Below are 17,704 nucleotides of genomic sequence, written 5' to 3'. Positions count from 1 at the left end.
GTCGGAGAATTTAAACTGAAGATAGAGCTGTGTAGTTAAAGACGTTTGATTGAGGCCAGGCCAACAGCCAAGTCGGTATTAAATGAACATCTCCAACCTCCAACCTATAAACCTAAGGCTTTGGAATTTGGATATTCAATTTTTATTTGGTAACTCAAAGTTCATCAACCACTTTACTCAATCTGCCCCAAACCATAAATGCACTGTCCACTTTCCCCCTTTTCCTTTTTTGGTTCATTAAAAGTTAAAACCCCATGCCCAAAATAAAAACAAACCCTCTACTCCATGACAATAAATAAAATAAAACTAAAACCATCCACTTTAATTTTCATTTTTTTTCCACTTCGAAGTTAATAATATAACTATGCTCATATTGATGCTTTAATTTTCATATGTTTGAAAGTGATTTTATTAAAAATAATTTGTTTACAATTGATTTATTGAAATAGTGATTGTCATATAATAAAAAAAGGAAAATTGTTTTCGAAATGTATCAGAAGGAAAAAATTAATAAAGTCTGCGAGAGAGAAAGAAAAAACTAAAAAGTTTCGGAGCAAATAGTTAGCAACGGAATTACAAAAATCAGAAGAAAAGTTATGAGAGAAACAAAACTTTTATTCACATTTGAAAATTTTGGTAAGAACTATCAGATTATAGTATTAAATTTTCATCGTCATATCGAGAATATAAATTTATTTTTTTTGAATTTTTTACATTTATAACTTTTCTAAGAATATCCATCAAAATCAATATTATACCGATATTTACATCAAAGAATTCTATAAAATTAAAATTTCAATATTTTTCTCGAAATCAACATTGTAAACCTTATTATTTGTGAGGGAAAAAGTAGAGAATGAGATTTCTAAATTTGGAGCGGTTCCTCTTATCTTTTACCTTCATTCCTAATTTGACAAACGTCGATAGAAATAAAGTGAGTTCACAATTTTTATTCTCATTCCTTGATTCTCATTATCTGTCAGTAAACACTATTATAATTATAAATAAAGTTATGAAAAAATCGAGAAAGATAAAAGATCATTAGAGAGAATAAAGTTAGAGATACAGAAGTAATTTTTGACATTTCAAAATCATTCCGAAATATATGCCGTGAAGGCGTAACTTATAAGTAGTTGTCATTAAGAAAAACCAATTCCTAACCAACAATCTTCTTCTAACAATTGAAACAATTCTCCCTATACTATAGATAGAGAGAGTTTTGTCTTCAAATTGAGGCCTATTAATTGAGACTTTTCTTTTGTACTGAAGAAATTGATTGGTTTTTCTGATTTTCTTCTGTGGGCCTAAACTTGTTTGGTTGGATGTTTATTAATTAGGCAGTCAAAATCACTCACTAACTGTCAAGAAAACCTTACAGAAATATGTCCTTATAAGCAAAGATATTTCTTTTCTCACTATGTGAAACAGCAGATGGTACTAGAAGATATAGAATCTTCTTTTGACAAATCTCACAAGTTTGGAGAAAATTTTTGTTTTCAATTCTTATATATAGAGTGAAAATAGTGAGTGAAAGTGTTCATTTTTTCTTCTTTCTTTCAGGAATTTAGAAGCATGGGAAGTAGAGAAATAAAATCACCTCAAGAGGTGATTGAAACATCTGGGCTTGGTAGATTGGATGAACATTCTGAATCATTTCAAAGGAAGAAGCTTGGGATGTTTTTCATCGAATCGGATGATCGGAGGACGGCGTTCGGGCGTGGTTATACCGGAGGAACGACTCCGGTTAATATCCGTGGCAAACCTATTGCTGATCTTTCAAAGACTGGTGGTTGGGTTGCAGCCTTCTTTATTTTTGGTAAGTAGCTGCAAAACAACCCTTCTTATTGTTTGTTGTTACTATTTTGACTTGGAAAGGAAAAAGTATGTGAAAAATTATTCTTGTTTTCTTTACAAGGGAATGAAATGGCAGAGAGAATGGCTTATTTTGGGCTTTCAGTGAACATGGTAGCCTTTATGTTCTATGTAATGCATATGCCATTTACTACTTCATCAGATGCAGTTAACAATTTCCTTGGCATCTCACAAGCCTCCTCTGTTCTTGGCGGTTTCCTTGCCGATGCATATCTCGGTCGATATTGGACGATTGCGATCTTTACTACCATTTATCTCGGGGTACGATACGAAACTGATAACATCCCATCAATATGAAGCTAATATGGAGAAGATATTCAATTGAAATCCTTGGTTTTGTCCTTAATGCAGGGCTTAACAGGAATAACTCTATGTGCTACAATTAGTACATTTGTGCCAAATCAAGAGAAATGTGATCAATTATCACTGCTTCTAGGCAAATGTGAGCCAGCAAAATCATGGCAAATGACTTACCTTTACACAGTCCTTTATTTGACAGGGTTTGGGGCAGCAGGTATAAGGCCATGTGTCTCTTCATTTGGGGCTGATCAATTTGATGAAAAAAGCAAAGATTACAAATCTCATTTGGATCGCTTTTTCAACTTCTTTTACCTTTCTGTGACTGTTGGAGCCATTATAGCCTTCACTGCTGTTGTTTACATACAAATCAAACATGGATGGGGAGCTGCTTTTGGCTCTTTAGCTATAGCAATGGGCTTTTCGAACGTCGTCTTCTTTCTCGGTACTCCTTTGTATCGGCACCGATTGCCGGGTGGTAGCCCTCTCACAAGAGTTGCTCAAGTTCTTGTAGCAGCATATAGGAAGAGAAACATCTCATTTTCTAACAGCGAGTTTGTTGGCTTGTACGAGGTTCCCGGCAAGCAATCCGCTATCAAAGGTAGTGGAAAGATCCTTCACACTGACGATTTCAGGTAAACAGTTTCATTCTTTCACATGAATATCGTAAATTAACCTGGTATTAGAGTAAAATGAACTATATTCTATCGACTTAAGTTTTTAAGTTTAGTGGTGATTTAATGGGATTGCAGATGTTTGGACAAAGCAGCATTGCAGCTAAAGGAAGATGGAAGGAATCCAAGTCCATGGAGGCTTTGCACAGTGACACAAGTTGAGGAAGTGAAGATTCTTTTGAAGCTAATTCCAATACCAGCTTGCACAATAATGCTCAATTTAGTCTTAACAGAATATCTCACTCTTTCAGTTCAACAAGCATACACAATGAACACTCACATAGGCCATCTTAAGCTCCCTGTCACTTGCATGCCAGTCTTCCCTGGCCTCAGCATATTCCTCATACTTTCACTCTACTACTCAGTATTCGTTCCGCTCTCTCGACGCATAACAGGGCACCCGCATGGCGCTTCTCAGCTCCAGAGGGTTGGCATTGGTCTAGCAATCTCAATAATGTCGGTCGCTTGGGGTGGGGCATTCGAGAGATATAGAAGGAACTATGCTATAGAAAATGGATATGAGGCAAGTTTTTTGACCCCTATGCCTAATTTGAGTGCCTACTGGCTGCTTATTCAGTATTGTCTGATTGGCATAGCAGAAGTGTTTTGCATTGTTGGTTTGCTTGAGTTCTTATATGAGGAAGCCCCTGATGCCATGAAGAGTATTGGATCGGCATACGCGGCTCTCGCGGGCGGTTTGGGTTGCTTCGCGGCATCGTTGCTAAACAGTATTATAAAATCCATCACGGGGAATCCGAATGAAAGAAACCCATCTTGGCTTTCGCAGAATATTAACACAGGACGATTCGACTACTTCTACTGGCTTCTCACAGTCATGAGTTTCATCAATTTCTGCATTTTTTTGTACTCAGCTCATAGGTACAAATACAGGAAAGATCATGAGGTTGGAGAAGGAATAATGGAAAATGGAAGGCATGATAAAATGTGAGATTCATATTCATAATTAGTTAGTATTAGAGTTGATTTTTAGAAATGTAAAAAAGAAATCAAAGCTACTTCTTCTATATATATATAGGAGTATTTGATTTCATAGTTGGTTAAATCATCAAAATTATTGACAGTATTCATAATAGTTTTAAAAAAAATAAAGTCTTTTTTCATATCTACTCTCAAGTAAAAGTAAAAAAAGTCGAAAGGATCCTAACTCAACCAACCTAAATAATATATTAAGTTCCATCCTCTCCTAACATTATAAAGAGTCCCATTAAATCATTTTTCCATCAAAGAATATAAAATGTCATAATCATGCAGCTGTTAGAATTAGAGTTGAGTATTGGAATTTATTGTCTGGACTCTTTTTAGCATTCTATTTAGTACTTACCAACCAAATATAGTTGGCAATTATGATGAAATTAATTGCTCAGCAGTGAGCTACAAAGTTTTATTCTATTAGTATTATCATTTTAAAATTAAATTAAATTTTGGGAGCTGTATAAAACTTTAAAAATTGGGTTAGTTTGAATTTTAATGTCCCATTTTCTGGACTGGGATGGGCATCACTTCCTAATGTTGAAGCTATGAATGACAGTACATCTTGCTTACTTGCATGCCTATTTTACTTTAAAATTGTTTAGGTCCGACCCATTTGATATCCATTTCATTTTTTATTTTTAGTTTTTGAAAGAGAGTTTTCAAAAATAAAAAAATAAGAAAAATTATTTACACAAAGTAACAAAATTTTAATCTTCTTTAATAGAGGTTGATTGCAATGTCTATCAGTGATAGAAACTGATAGAAGTCTATCACCTAAACGCTGATAGAAGTCTATCAATGTTTATTAGTGTTTTTTTTTCTATTTCTGTAAATAGTTTAACATTTTTTTTATATGTGAAAATTTTTCTTTTAGAAATGTATGCTTGTTTTCCCCCAATTTTCTTGTCACTGTTTTCACTTTTGTTAAAGAACCTCTTGAACTTTTAGTCAAAATCTAGAAACAAAAATAAAGTTTTAAAAACTATTTGTTAAGTTTTGAAAATTTGGCTTGATTTTTTTAAAATATTGGAAGAAAGTGGACTTAAAACCTATTTGTTAAGTTTTGAAATTTTGGCTTGATTTTTTTAAAATATTAGAAGAAAGTGGACAAAATAACATAAATTTAGAGGTAAAGATAGAATTTATAAGATTAATTTTCACATAGTTAAAATAAAAATAAAATAGTTATTAAACGACTTTATAATCTCATTTAAGTTTTTGTCTCTAAATTTTTTATGAAATGTTTCTTGATTTTTTAGATTAAAAAAAACTTAACGTAGGCATATTTTGGGTTAAAATACTTGGTCTTAGATTATTTAAATGAATTTGAGTGTTGTTAAATGATTAAATGGAAACTAGAAGGTTATTAAAACAATATACTTAAAAGTGAAAAATATTTAAAAGTTCAAGGATTAATTTTTTTCAAAAAAAAAAAAAAAAAATACAAAAGTCTGGTCCTAAATTAGGCTTTAATTTCCTACCTTATGATGCAAGACATTATTCGCATTTCCAACCCTTTTTTCTTTTTTTGACAAAGGATCGCACTGTTAAGCACATAAAAAAACCTTTTTCATTAGAGTAATGATTAAGTACAACCTAAACTGCGTTTAACTCTTGTGTTTTCTACGTTTCTATCACACAAAAAAGAAATTAAATATATATATATATATATCTTTTAAAAAGATGTCATGTGGCAACATTTTATTAGATTATATTTGGAATGTACTAAGATAGGTACATCCAAGAGAACATCTAATTTTTTTCTCAGGTCAACTTTTCTTCTCTAGATTATACTCTCAATTCAAATTTCGATGACATTTAATAAAAAAAAATCACATTTTGTGAGATAATTAGCGTCAATTACCTTTTATTCTACCCTTAACAATTCTCCTCTCAAGAAAATATCCATTGGTCCTCTAACAATCTTAAACCTTGTCATGCATTCACAATATGAGGTAGGGGTGATCATTGAAACCGCTAAAATCGAACCGAATACTAAATTGAACCAAAACTGAATTAATGTGGTTCGGATCGGTTTGACATATTTTGAAATTGAATTATTGCGCTTCGGTTCGGTTTCAAATTTGAAAACTGTTTTGAAACAGAATCGAACCGTTTTTTAATAAATATATATATATATATATATATAAGTGTTTCATTTTCAGCCTAGGGTTTCAAATCTTCTCAGGTCTCTTCTCAATTTGACTTCCCAATTCTCATGTAGTCGCACGAGTCATGCCATTTGTTGTAGCCTAGCTGTAGATTTCCGTCCTCCATCCTCCGATCTCACGCCTCAGATCTCTATCCTCTGTCCTCCGATCTCATATTTTAGCCTCAGGTACCATTGTTTTGTTTCTTTCTCTCTTGCTTCTTCTTTCTTGTTTTTGACTTTCTAGGTTTCTATTCGTTTGCTTGTTGGTGGTGGAATAAGCTATGTGATTGATGAATTACAGAAGCAACCATTGTTGGAGGTGGAATGAGTTGTGTGATTGATGATGGAATGTATTTGTGGTGGGGGAAGAAATGGTTGGATTTGATGAGTTTAAGAACAATTATTATTAAGACCAAGCATTTAAAATGTGAAGGAATTCGGACATGAGGATTTCCATGAGCAGCGGAATGATCGTTCCAAGTTCCATTTGTATTTGAACATAAACAATTACAATCAAGAAACCGAAACTAACTAGTCGTGCAACAATACGAAATTACAACATATTTAACAGAGACCAAGGGATAGAATTATACATACCTTTGAAGACTCATCTTCAAACACCTTTGATCACGAACGCTCATGCAATCAGCAAGACAACAATCCCGAACGCTTGAACACTACGACCGCAACACAGCACGATCACAATGACCACCACGCAAACACCACGAACACAATGAACGACCTCCAAAAATCTTGACTTAGTCGAGTTGAGTACAACACCACTACAATGGCTACCTTGGTATTCTCGGTGTGAGAATCCAGAAGTGTGGGTTTTGTGTGGACTTGGTTTGAGAAAGAGGCTGAAGGAAGAACAATCGTGTAAACGATTGAGCAAGTAGGAGATGATAAAGGTCTATCGTATACACGATATCCAATCGTTTAACAAATGCTCTGCGATGGTTTAGCAAAAGCTCTACGATCATTTAGCTAATGGCCAGCTGAGTGAACTATCGTGTAGTGTCACTCCACGATTGTTTAGTCTCTCTTCAGCTACCATTTAGTGAATGTAATCTACTTGATAGCCTTTTCGTGAGTAATTTCCGAGAATGGAAAATCTCAATTCAACTACTAAAACTAGGAAAACATTTTTCCTTTTATCTCACGGTTACTATGAAACCACCAATAACCTCCCACTTAATTGGTTATTAGATAAAAATAGATAATTAACCAATAATTAATATTATTATACATATATTTGATAACCAACTTACCATACTATATTTATAACCTGTAGTTTTAATATTTCATCTCATGAAACATATAAACCATAGTTCTTTTTCTATTTCATGGAACTTAATGTAAATCTCATTACATTAGTCCTTCACTTGATGTATCTCATACACCATACCAATCGTATCATATATAATAGAATTTCCTCTTAACAATTTGAACATCAACACCTAGAATTGATTCTCAACTTGAATCCATTAAGCTACCAAGGGGACCTTATGGACTTGTAGCTCGAAGCTCAACAGTACGTGAATAACTGACTAAACTCTTTAGTCACGAGATCAACTATCCATTAACTGCCAGACACTCTACTAAAGATTGACAACTGAACTCTTCTTACTATAGATATATTATGTGTCCATATCAATCAATCAACAGTATGATAACCCTTCACATATTGCTCGTAAGTATAGCTGGGCCAATAATCGTTATGCCCCTGTAGTTATATCTAACTCCTTAAGTACCACTGATCCCTCTAATGAACATAAGTCATAGTCTTACTATGACTGAGTCTTCTCTTCCAAAGAGAAGTTATGGCCACTATGTTCAAGACCTGGAATCAGTCTTTAAAGGAGCAATCTATCTACTTACCCCTGTTTCGGGGAATGAGTGAAATTCATCTTGTGTAACTGAGTTCCCAGCTCCTAAATTAGACAAGTCCCAAAAAATGTAGGCATGTTGAGCTGGCAATCTGGCCACTCTCACCCATACTAATCAAAGAACTACCTTTAAAGGCTAGAGTTCCTAAAACACTCAGGATTGAGGTCATGTCACCTATGGTCGTATATGTGAGATGTAAGTCTCCAGTATCAACGACGTTATATACATAGACTAGTCATTTCGTGATTCGGTCTTATACAAACTCTTTGTATAGGACACCCTCGCTCGCATGCTCCACATGAATGGTCAGGATCTATCATCTGTAGTAGTTCACAATACTTGCAATCCTCTACAAGACAGACCATACCCATAGTGTCACCAGGATCAGGTATCCTTCCTTAATCCTTATACTACAGACCTATTTAGCCTATCACTTAAGTCATGATCCATTTTTATATCTCATATACATGCTTAAGTTTACATATAATAACCATGGAGCTTTATTTATTGAATATGAGTAAATACCAGATAAAATAACTCTTATTTTATTCATAATAATGTGTATAAATTACAAACTACGAGACTCTAGGAGACTTAGGACACCAATCCCAACAAAATGGTCGTGTGAATTTTTTTGTTTTTTGTTAATTTGTATGTCTAAAAAGTTATGTATATATCTGAAGCTAAGCCCAAACTACCATATAGACGAAATTAAAATTTTTAGAATTATATAGAGTAAATTGAAATTTTGCTCAAATATTATAAGAACCAAAATTATAACTTGTTATGTTATGCCTTGGAAGTTGAATTTATGAGCTTAAATTTTGGTTACCAAGTGTAAGTTGATTATTTGGCAAGAAAAAATAATAAATAAACTTGATCTATGAACTATTGATTTTATAAATCTTTTTTTTTCTTTTTTCTTTTTTCATCCGTTCATCATAGGATTCAAAACTCCTAATTTTCCTATTAAATTATACTTATGTTAGCAAAAGACCTAAACACTTTCCAATAAGCAAGACATATTAGTAAGAAGATATTTTTAGTGAAATAGATATTTTTTAATTCTATGTGAAATTAGCTCATAGCTCTTTTAAGTCAATCCATATGTTAGAATGGGAATTTAAGGGAAGTGAATGGCTTTGATTTTTCAGCTTCTATTTGATTGTTCTTATATTGGTTTTTCTTTGTATATTATAGGCACTAGGCAGTAAGTACAATGTCGGCGAGCTTGACCAATAGCGATAGTAATATTAAGACTGATAGCAAGGGCAACAATTGTTCTAGAGTAAACAAAAATGATGACGTTGTTGAGATTCGCATGCCTCCACCAGAACTACAACCAGCTCGAAAGAAAAGGAAAAATACGTCTATGGTATGGGATCATTTTACTAAATGCTCTGAATATAGCGATGATGATCTACATACTAAATGTAATTATTGTGGTATGGTGTATGCATGTCATCCAAGAAGGAATGGAAATGCAACTATGAGAATGCATCTTGAACATTACTGTAAAAAAATCCTTATCAGATAAAAGAAAGTTAGATATAACTCAAACGAAGTTGGTATTTAAGAATAAAGATAATGATGGAGGCAGTAATACAAAAATAATAAACTATAAGATGTTTACTTTTGAGAATGCTCAAAAACTAATTGTTGAGATGATTATAATTGATGAGTTGTCCTTTAAATTTATGGAGAACGAGGGATTTAGGAGGTTTATAAAAGGGACTTTGATGTTAGTAGAGCCAAATTTTGTTATTCCTTTTCGAAGTATAATTGCTAGAGATATTTTAGGAATATATGCTAGCTTGAGAGAATAGTCGAGAGACATTTTGTGGAGGAAGGATATAGAGTCTTACTTATGACTGATACTTGGATATCGACTCAAAATATTAATTACATAGTTTTGACTGTACACTTTATTGATAGAAAATTGAAGCTACATAAGAGAATTATTAGTTTCTCTGTGATTGAGAATCATAAAGGTGAGGACGAAAATTAGAGGGATGCAATATGTGATTGTAAACCTCGAACTCTAAATTTCCTAGATGAGCATGTTAGCCAAAGAAATGTTATAATAAATATTTAACAAATGGGAATCTATGTACATTTATAGGAGTTGTGGAGAAAGGAAAAGAAAAAAAATATATTAAATGAGGAAGCTCAATTATTGTTTTGGCTGGAGGTACTAAATATGGGGGGTGATGTGGCGGTTTAATCCTTGAACTCGGGAGGCAGCAGGAAGATTAAAAGAAAGTGAAACTTCAAAAGCATGGTTTCAGTAATTGGCATGAGCAAATTTAGTGAAATCAGTGCCACGTGAAAGCTGGGAGAATCTAGTTTTCGAAGTTGTCTTGCTGGAGAAAGATTGCAGGAGGAGAAGAACAAAAGTGAAGAATTTGCAGAAGAGGTAGAATCTCGGAATAATCAGGGCCCGAGGTGAAGATTGAAAGCTCCAGGCCAAACTATAAAGAATTTTCGGCTAAAATTTTAAGGTAAAAAATTAACTCAATTTTAAACAAGTTTGTAGAAGGAAGTTTCTTAAAAAGAGTTTTGGATTTTGAGTTATGAATTTTAAAATTTGAAATAGAGAATCTGTGCAAAAGCAAACAGCTGCTTGGGAAAAATAAGCAAACAGCTCACCGTAAAGAGCAAGAGCGAGATAAAGGGCATGAAGATCTCGCTCAAGATGATAATCTCGTTAGTTTTGTGATGAGGATCTCGCTCAAGGAGGAAATCTCGCTAGAGATGAAGGCTGAATTTCGCTTGTGAGGAAGCCAAGTTTGTTAGAAGAGGTGAGTATCGCTAGGATGAAAGTTTGCTAGGAAAAGCTTGATCTCGCTCATGATGAGGATCTCGCTCATGACGATCTCACTCATGAGAATGAATTCACTCATAATGATTATCTCGCTAGCAATGCTGTCTTTGTTGATGAAAGTTCCACTAGTAAATGAATTATTTGAGATATTTTGCTAAGAATTCTAAGTATTTTAACTGGGAATTATGTTCTTTCAGGCCAAGAAGAGCTAGGAGAGGCGTATAAACCGTTAAGAGCCCTGACGAGCTATGAGTGACTAAGTGAACTTAATGTTTTCAATACTTATGCATATAAGGCCAAGTAAGTTACAGTAATGTTAATGGTGAATTTATACTCCCTCAAGCAACAAATGGTTAATGAATAGCTTAACGTATCTTCCCCGGCTTGTATATGTTTAACACAGGTCAAGGTACGTTGTGAAATCATTACAAAAGTTAAGTTTCTAATGTTGAAATATGCTTTCTAGAGGAAGGCTATGATAGAATGAGTTCTTGTGTAAATGATATGGAATGAAACTTAATTTGATATTATGAAATAACCCGATACTGAAGGACATGGAGAAAGTATCTGGGTAATAGTACCTAAGGTATTGATGGTACTTAGAAAACTCCACGTGCATGTAGGTAGTTCTAAATGAGAGGCCGAAGTATGGGTCTCTTGGTCGGTAATATACGTTGGGAGCTAGAGCGTTGTAGGCTCGTTCTCAACTAAGGAATAATGATGTTTACTGATGTACAAGAATAGTTTTAAGCTATATTTAAAGAAAGTTGCTTGAGATACTCATCAGTATACTTACATGTTTATAGTGATGTATTGCATGACATAATATGATTCTATAGTCATTCACTGGGCTACTAGCTCGCAGATTTCCTGTGTTTCCTTTTTTCAGGTAGTGGTCAGATTCCTCAAGGTTGATCATGTTGCTGCTTGCCACTGAAAGGCCCGGCTTATTAAGAAGACTTAGGTTGATGATCTGTTTATGTACACATGTTTTGAGAGGGACTAGGGCTTTGTTAGAGTTGTTTGGGCCCATTTATGGATATTTTTTCCTTAGATGTTATGTCATGGTTGTATGCATGTGTTTATATAATATTATGTAGAACCTTAAGAAGGCATACTATATGCATACATTATTAATGTTTAACAGGTTGGCATTTAGATTGGAAGGCTAAGGTGGTAAGTGCTAGTAGTAGGGCTAGTAACTACCACAGTCATATCCTCTTTCAAATTAAAAGGGTAATCTGGGAGGGGGTGTGACAAGTTAGTATCAAAGCATAAGATTTTGGGAATAGAAGGGAAAGTTCATGCATAAGTCGGAGGTTAGAAAGAACCCATCGGGTGGGAAAAAGAAAGTGAATGATCCAGTGGGTCAGAAAACGACATCTGAGGGAAAGTCTAGTACTCCCCAGGCAAGGGCAGATTCTCAGCTAGAAGATGTGGTTTTTGATAGGATAGCGCAGAGGCTAGCAGCCAGTGTGGGCTCAATACGAGTAAACCTAGAGAAGAAATATGGTATTGAGAGGTTTAAAGCCTTAGGGGCTATGACATTTGAAGGTACAGCAAACCCAACTGAAGCCGAGTTATGGCTGGATGTAGTTGAAAAATGTTTCAATGTCATGAGTTGTCCAGAGGGCAGAAAAGTGGGGCTAGCCACCTTTCTACTACAGAAAAGAGCAGAGAAATGGTGGAAAGTGATATCCGCTAGACGAGCCAGTACCGATGCGATGTTATGGCCTGAGTTCAAGAAGGCCTTTGAAGATAAGTATTACCCCAGCTCGTTCCGGGATGCAAAAAGGGATGAGTTCCTCAGACTGACGTAGGGAACAATGTCAGTGGCAGAATATGAGCAGAAATTTACAGAGTTATCACAATATGCTCTGCCGATTATTACTGAGGAAAGAGATAGATACAGGAAATTTGAACAAGGTTTGAGGAAAGAAATTAGAACTCCGATGACATCCACGGCTAACTGGCTAGATTTTAGCCAGTTAGTAGAAACGACGACACGAGTCGAACGAAGTTTGGCAGATGATGAGCAGTTGCTAAGGGGTAGTGAGGCAGTAGTAGGGCCTAGAGACAGAGGATCCCGACCTCTAGTTATAACTCAGATTAGTGGAAACCAATTTAGGGGAACAAGTTGGCAGGGATCCAGGAAAAGGAAATCGAGACCCTCAGTCAGTGCAATTAGCCGACCAGAGATGCCACGAGTTGGTGAGTCAGTAACCAGCACAGATAGGAAATCGACGTGCCCTAGTTGTGGAAAGAGGCATCTTGGAGCATGTTATTGTGGCAGAGGTGTATGTTTTCAATGTGGACTAGCAGGGCATTTCAAGAGGGACTGTCCCCAGGTGAACAGGGACACCCCAACAGCACAATAGACAACCTCCCAGATAGTTAACCAACCAAATGGCGCTAGAAATTGGGGTGAAGGGTCAAATGGTGCTAAGTAGAAGAATGTCGGAGATTGACCCCAGCAACAAGGGCGAGTGTATACCGTGACACACCAAGAGGCAACGAAGTCTCCAAATGTTGTGACCGATAATGTCATATTATATATACAGTCTGCTTATGTTTTATGTGATCCTGGTGCCACACATTCATTTATATCTAGCATGTATGCATCTAGTATAGATAGATTGGTTGAGCCTATACCTGGAGAGTTATTTATCTCTACTTCTTTGGGAGATGTGATAATAATAGATAAATGTTATAATAATTGTGAGATACTGATTAATGGTCAGGACTTTTATGCTGATTTACTTCCTTTGAAGCTATTGGAGTTTGATGTTATCCAAGGGATGGATCTTCTAAGTAAATATCATGCTTCAGTGGACTGTTACTAGAAGAAGGTAGTGCTCAAAAAATCAAATGGCCAGGATGCAATACTGACAGGAATCAAAAGATTAACCGCAAGGAATTTGATATCAGCAGTGAAAGCTCGAAAGCTATTGAGCAAGGGATGTAAAGCCTATCTAGCTCACGTAGTGGTTGCTCAAGGGAAAGAGCTGAACCCAAAAGATGTCCCCATGGTAAATGAGTTTCGGGATGTATTTCCTGAGGAATTATCGAGACTGCCACCCGACAGAGACGTGGAGTTGACTATTGACTTAATCCCAGGAACAACTCCTATGTCACAGGCATTGTATAGAATAGCGCCAATTGAATTAAAAGAATTAAAGGTTCAGTTACAAGAGTTAATTGACAAGGGATACATTCGACCTAGTGTATCGCCTTGGGGAGCTCCAGTATTGTTTGTGAGAAAGAAAGACGGCACACTTAGATTGTGTATCGATTATAGGCCGCTGAATAAGGTAACAATTAAGAATAAATATCTGTTACCATGCATTAATGATTTGTTTGATCAGCTAAGAGAAGCTACGGTGTTTTCAAAGATAGACCTAAGATCGGGCTATCATCAACTGAAAGTGAAGGAAGCTGACATTCCTAAAACCACATTTAGAACTAGATATGGACATTATGAATTTTTAGTAATTCCATTCAGATTGACAAATGCCCCTGTGGTATTCATAGATCTTATGAACAGAATATTTCATTCTTACTTGGACTAGTTCGTGATAGTATTCATTGATGATATACTGATATATTCTGGTAGTAGGGAGGATCGTATAACCCACCTGAGGATAGTATTGAAGATGCTGTGAGATAGGCAATTGTATGCTAAGTTCAGTAAATGTGATTTTTGGTTAGATCGGGTGGTATTTCTTGGGCATGTTATTTCAGCAGGTGGTATCAATGTGGATTCCCAGAAGACGGAAGTAATAGTTAATTAGGAACGACCCACGACTATTTCAGAGATATGCAGCTTCCTAGGTTTGGCAGGTTCTTACTAGAGGTTTGTGGTTTGTGGAGGGTTTTTCTAAGATAGCCCTTCCATTGACGAACCTGACCAAGAAAGGCGTGGGGTTTAAGTGGTCGTCGGAATGTGAGCTTAGTTTTCGGGAGCTGAAACAGAGACTAGTATCAGCGCTAGTGCTTACCTTGCCTGTTCTAGGCAAAGAATTTGAGATTTATTGTGACGCATCCCGACAAGGATTGGGATGTGTGTTGATGCAGGATGGGAAAGTGATTGCATATGCCACTCGTCAACTTAAGAAGCATGAAAGCATTTATCCTACGCATGATCTGGAATTGGCAGTAGTTGTTTTAGCTCTGAAGTTGTGGAGACCTTACGTATTTGGAAAGCGCTGCAGAATATTCACAGATCACAAAAGTTAAAATATATCTTTGATAAAACAGAGTTAAATCTAAGACAAAGAAGATGGATTGAATTGATTAAAGATTATGATTGTTCCATCAAGTACCACCCTGGTAAGGCTAATGTTGTAGCGGATGCACTAAGTAGGAAGTCCTCAGGACCCAAGGCCATTATTGGTACAATGAAAGGAATGTTATTGTAAGAGTTCAGGAATTCTAGAACCGCCTTATCAGTGAGACCGCTAGGGGCAGTGATAGCTACATTCCAGGTAAGGCCTACCCTAGTAGAAGACCTTAAGCAGGATCAGTGGAAAGACCCTGACCTTCAGAAGATTGTCGATGATGTAAGTAAGGGAATCAGAGTTGACTTTCAACTGAGAACAGATAATGTACTACAGAAGGAGGGAAGAATGTGTGTGCCTAATAAGCTACAGCTTAAACAAGCTATTCTAGAGGAAGCACATAGTTTCTCTTATGCTATGCATCCAGGAACCACCAAAATGTATAGAACTTTGAATAGATCTTACTAGTGGCCTGGGATGAAGAGGGACATAGCAGAATATGTGGACCGATGTATAATCTGTCAACAAGTAAAACCTGAGAGACAAAGACCAGTAGGATTACTCAATCCACTCCCAGTGCCTGAGTGGAAGTGGGAGCATGTGACAATGGACTTCCTATTTGGATTGCCTAGGACACCCTCAGGATACGATGGCATTTAGGTAATAGTCGATAGACTGACCAAGACGGCCAAGTTTATACCAGTAAAAGTTACTTTTACACTAGACTGTCTAGCTAAGATTTATGTGGATAGGATAATCAGTGAATATGGAGCCCCAATGTCGATAGTGTCAGACCGATACTCGAGGTTTACTTCAAAATTTTGGCCTAGTTTATAGAAGGCTATGGGCACTAAATTGCATTTCAGTACGGCTTTTCATCCACAAACAGATGGACAGTCGGAAAGAACTATACAAACACTGGAAGATATGTTAAGAGCTTGTGTATTACAATTCAAAGGAAGTTGGGATACACACTTACCGTTGATTGAATTTGCATACAACAATAGCTACCATTCTAGTATCAGAATGGCTCTCTATGAAGCATTGTACGGCCGACCTTGCAAAACCCCAGTATGCTGGAACGAAGTCGGAGAACAACAATTATTGGGTCCAGAATTAGTTCAACAAGCAGCAGAGAATGTTAAACTTATCAGGGATAATCTTAAGGCGGCTCGCGATAGACAGAAAAGCTATGCTTATAAGCAAAGAAGAGAACTAGAATTTGAAGTCGGAGATTGGGTATTTCTTCGGCTATCCCCATGGAAAGGAATTCTCCGGTTCGGGAGAAAAGGAAAGCTAAGTCTGCAGTACATCGAACCATATGAAATTGTGGAACGAGTTGGTCCAGCAGCATATAGATTGTAGTTGCCGATGGAGCTAACTCGTATTCATGACGTATTTCATGTGTCAATGTTAAGGAAATACGTGCCTGATCCTATGCACATACTAATAGCACAACTAGTACAACTCAAAGAAGATTTATCTTACGAGGAAGAGGCCATCGAGATTTTAGACAGGAAAGACCAAGTACTCAAAAATAAGACGATTCCTTTGGTGAAGGTGCTATGGCGTAATCATGGAATCGAGGAAGCTACCTGGGAACCTAAAGACCAAATGAGGAAGAGATATCCTCAACTTTTCAAATGACATGTCAGGTAAATTTCGGGGATGAAATTTCTTTCAAGGGGGAGATAAATGTAAACCCTGAACTCTAAGTTTCATAGATAAGCATGTTAGCTAAAGGAATATTATAATAAATATTTAACCAATGGGAATCTATGTACATAGGAGTTGTGGAGAAAGGAAAAGAAAAAAATATATTAAATAAGGAAGCTCATTTATTGGTTTGGCTGGAGGTACTAAATGTGGGGGGTGACGTGTCGGTTTAATCCTTAAACTTGGGAGGCCGAAGTATGGGTCTCTTGGTCGGTAATAGACGTTGGGAGCTAGAGCATTGTAGGCTCGTTCTCAACTAAGGAATATGATGTTTAATGATGTACAAGAATGGTTTTAAGCTATATTTAAAGAAAGTTGCTTGAGATACTTATCAGTATACTTACATGTTTATAGTGATGTATTGCATGACATAATATGATTCTATAGTCACTCACTGGGCTACTAGCTCATAGATTTCCTGTGTTTCCCTTTTTCAGGTAACGGTCAGATTCCTCAAGGTTGATCCTGTTGCTGCTTGCCACTTAAAGGCCCAGCTTATTAAGAAGACTTAGGTTGATGATCTGTTTATGTACACATGTTTTGAGAGGGACTAGGGCTTTGTTAGAGTTGTTTGGGTCCATCTGTGGATATTTTTTCCTTAGATGTTATGTCATGGCTGTATGCATATGTTTATATAATATTATGTAGAACCTTAAGGAGGCATACTGTATGCATACATTATTAATGTTTAGAAGAATGGCATTTAGATTGGAAGGCTAAGGTGGTAAGTATTGGCAGTAGGACTAGTAACTACCATAGTCATATCCTCTTTCAAATTAAGAGGGTAATCTGGGAGAGGGTGTGACAGTGATGCATATCTTAAGGTATGCGTTAATACTCATGCGTCGGTGGTCATGCATTGGAATGAAACTATGCCTTAATGAATGTATGCGATGACCATGCGTTCTTGGCAATTCTTGCGCTCGCACCAAGTAAAACGCGAACGCAAGTTTCTCGGGTTATCCGAGGTCGAACTTAGGGACTTGTAGCTAGACGTATGCAGTAATGT

The 17,704-nt window shown here is 36.2% G+C and overlaps 2 protein-coding genes across 5 annotated transcripts; both read left to right on the top strand.

Moving 5' to 3' along the window:
• Positions 1-1,368: 1,368 nt before the first annotated feature.
• Positions 1,369-3,970, top strand: LOC120089750 (Major facilitator superfamily protein). 4 transcript variants are annotated; one of them, XM_090310750.1, is made up of 6 exons: positions 1,372-1,475; positions 1,561-1,816; positions 1,916-2,133; positions 2,224-2,804; positions 2,922-3,366; positions 3,443-3,970. In XM_090310750.1, the coding sequence occupies exons 2-6, from the start codon at positions 1,573-1,575 to the stop codon at positions 3,500-3,502; spliced, it is 1,548 nt and encodes a 515-aa protein (XP_090166876.1). In that variant the 5' UTR covers positions 1,372-1,475; positions 1,561-1,572; the 3' UTR covers positions 3,503-3,970. The 4 variants fall into 4 exon arrangements, with proteins under 4 accessions (XP_090166872.1, XP_090166876.1, XP_038903063.1 ...); XM_090310749.1 differs by having other exon boundaries at positions 1,416-1,434; XM_090310746.1 differs by having other exon boundaries at positions 1,369-1,434; positions 2,922-3,970.
• A 12,035-nt stretch (positions 3,971-16,005) lies between these two features.
• Positions 16,006-17,207, top strand: LOC150038889 (uncharacterized). Its single transcript, XM_090314905.1, has 3 exons — positions 16,006-16,340; positions 16,398-16,539; positions 17,133-17,207. Exons 1-3 carry the CDS (start codon positions 16,006-16,008, stop codon positions 17,205-17,207), a joined length of 552 nt encoding a protein of 183 aa, XP_090171031.1.
• The last annotated feature ends 497 nt before the right edge of the window (positions 17,208-17,704 follow it).

The sequence above is a fragment of the Benincasa hispida genome, chromosome 1 (genome assembly GCF_027475165.1).
Source record: "Benincasa hispida cultivar pf3 chromosome 1, pf3_genome.v1.1, whole genome shotgun sequence".
Lineage (NCBI taxonomy): Eukaryota > Viridiplantae > Streptophyta > Magnoliopsida > Cucurbitales > Cucurbitaceae > Benincasa > Benincasa hispida.
The sequence above is the reverse complement of the archived record's forward strand: the minus strand, read 5'-3'. Positions and strand labels throughout refer to the sequence as shown.

Coding starts and splice junctions, on each gene's coding strand:
- LOC120089750 (XM_090310746.1), top strand. Junction 1,817..1,915: donor TGCAGCCTTCTTTATTTTTG/GTAAGTAGCTGC, acceptor TTTCTTTACAAG/GGAATGAAATGGCAGAGAGA. Junction 2,805..2,921: donor CTTCACACTGACGATTTCAG/GTAAACAGTTTC, acceptor ATGGGATTGCAG/ATGTTTGGACAAAGCAGCAT.
- LOC150038889 (XM_090314905.1), top strand. CDS start 16,006: ATGGCTCTCTATGAAGCATTGTACGGCCGACCTTGCAAAACCCCAGTA. Junction 16,341..16,397: donor GGTCCAGCAGCATATAGATT/GTAGTTGCCGAT, acceptor GTCAATGTTAAG/GAAATACGTGCCTGATCCTA. Junction 16,540..17,132: donor AGACGATTCCTTTGGTGAAG/GTGCTATGGCGT, acceptor TCCCTTTTTCAG/GTAACGGTCAGATTCCTCAA.